General features: G+C 37.9%; 1 protein-coding gene across 2 annotated transcripts in view; it reads right to left on the bottom strand.

The window, feature by feature from the left end:
- LOC107577700 (choline kinase alpha-like) overlaps nt 1-1631 on the bottom strand; it is a 4520-nt gene extending 2889 nt beyond the window's left edge. For both annotated transcript variants that reach the window (XM_016263747.1, XM_016263748.1), the window contains exons 1-4: nt 1472-1631; nt 1162-1275; nt 834-967; nt 343-447 (exon numbers count right to left, since the gene is read on the bottom strand). In XM_016263747.1, coding sequence (XP_016119233.1) covers nt 343-447; nt 834-967; nt 1162-1275; nt 1472-1555 — 437 coding nt within the window. In that variant the 5' untranslated portion in view covers nt 1556-1631. The remainder of the gene's footprint in view (nt 1-342; nt 448-833; nt 968-1161; nt 1276-1471) is intronic.
- Between the last annotated feature and the right edge of the window lie 12 nt (nt 1632-1643).

The raw sequence follows: 1643 nt of genomic DNA, 5'->3' as shown, positions 1-1643 counted from the left end.
GTGACACTGAAGACCGGAGTAATGATGCTGAAAATTCAGCTTTGACCACAAGAATAAATTACATTTTACAATATATTAAAAGAAAACATTTTAAATTGTTTTAATATTTCACAATATTACTGTTTTACTGTATTTTTTTGGATCAAATAAATGTAGCCATAAGAAAAAAGAAGAAAAAAAAACCTTTCCAACCCCAAACTTTGGAATGGTAGTGTATACATACACGTAAATACTTTATGAATTCAATGACCTCGGCCATTTGCTGTTATCTGGAAGTTCAAGTATCACAACGTGCTTTCCATTCACCCTTTCAGCTCTTTTTATTTACATATCTTTTCTCACCTCAGATCCTCCAGTTCTGCAGGAAGATCATACTTAATTAGCTTGTTAAATTTCTTGATGTGAGCTTCACGCACAAATGTTATTGTTTGAACTTGTTCCATGTACCTGTTCAGAAGAACAAAGTCATTTCAACACTGATGCCAATATAAATATACACAGCAAACATGACCAACCACCATCTGCTTATTTTTAAATATAATTACAAAAACATATCAAGGCAGATTTCTTACACGAGCTCATTTCTGTTATCTGGGGCACATTCTATTCTTTGGGTAAACAATGAAATTATTCACTATTCCCAAACAGCCAAACTCATTGGTTCAGCCAGTGTTTCTACGTCTTAATATCAGCTAATGTTTTGATAGTTACACGGTTTTCAGGTATGAATAGTAATCTGCATATTCTGGGATAAAAGCATGTATTTAAAAAAAAATACACAGGCAGTGAGCGTTTCTATAACCATAGGTTAAAGGACAGTGTGAGACTTTTACCGGTCAAGGGTTCCAAACAGCCATTTGGGTTCCTTGTTGAACGGCATCTCCATCCAATGGAATCGAGCCATTTTACTGGCTATTTCAGCCGAGATCTCTGGGAACCCCAAGTGCTCTGTACGCAAGCGATTACTCTGTGGAAGAGAAACTGATCTGATTACCACTCTTTGATTATGCATACAGAAATATGTGGAATGAGAAATACTTTATCTATTATTAAGGCATGCAAATCTCTCTGTAGCTTGACTGCATTAATCAAGTATAGCTGTGTTTAAAGGTTTATTTTAAACCATGCATACAGGATCTGGGATTTTGATTTAAGACTCACGGGCAAGTACTGCTCTAGACGGCCTTCTGTGAAAATGCCATAGAGACGTGGGCCCAACTCTCTCTCTGCTAAAATGGCAAACATCACACTTTCCAAAACAAGAGAATCCACTCCCTGTGTGTGTGAACACAGAGAGACAGATGCATATAGGCAAACATGCATAGCATGATTAGATAGTTAAATTACATCAGGGAATTGACAGCACTGGACAATAAATATCTTGCCCAAGATATAGACTCCTATCAGCTTATCAGCTTTTGCAACAGCGTATTTGGTCTACTTCACATATAATATGGTCAGGGTGGCACACCTGTAGAATGGCCCCGTAGATCCGGAGCAGAACTCGTCGAGGTTCGACCCCGGTGGGCTGAACATCATCGGGTAAACTGCACATGTACAGCAGGTTACTGAGTCCTCCACTGTGTGCACACAAAAAAGCAGTATTTTACTTTATTTCTATGTATGTGTGTGTGTGTGTGTGT

The sequence above is a fragment of the Sinocyclocheilus grahami genome, unplaced genomic scaffold (assembly GCF_001515645.1).
Source record: "Sinocyclocheilus grahami isolate Dianchi unplaced genomic scaffold, SAMN03320097.WGS_v1.1 scaffold6891.1, whole genome shotgun sequence".
NCBI classification, from domain to species: Eukaryota; Metazoa; Chordata; class Actinopteri; order Cypriniformes; family Cyprinidae; genus Sinocyclocheilus; species Sinocyclocheilus grahami.
This window is presented reverse-complemented; position numbering and strand designations above follow the sequence as displayed.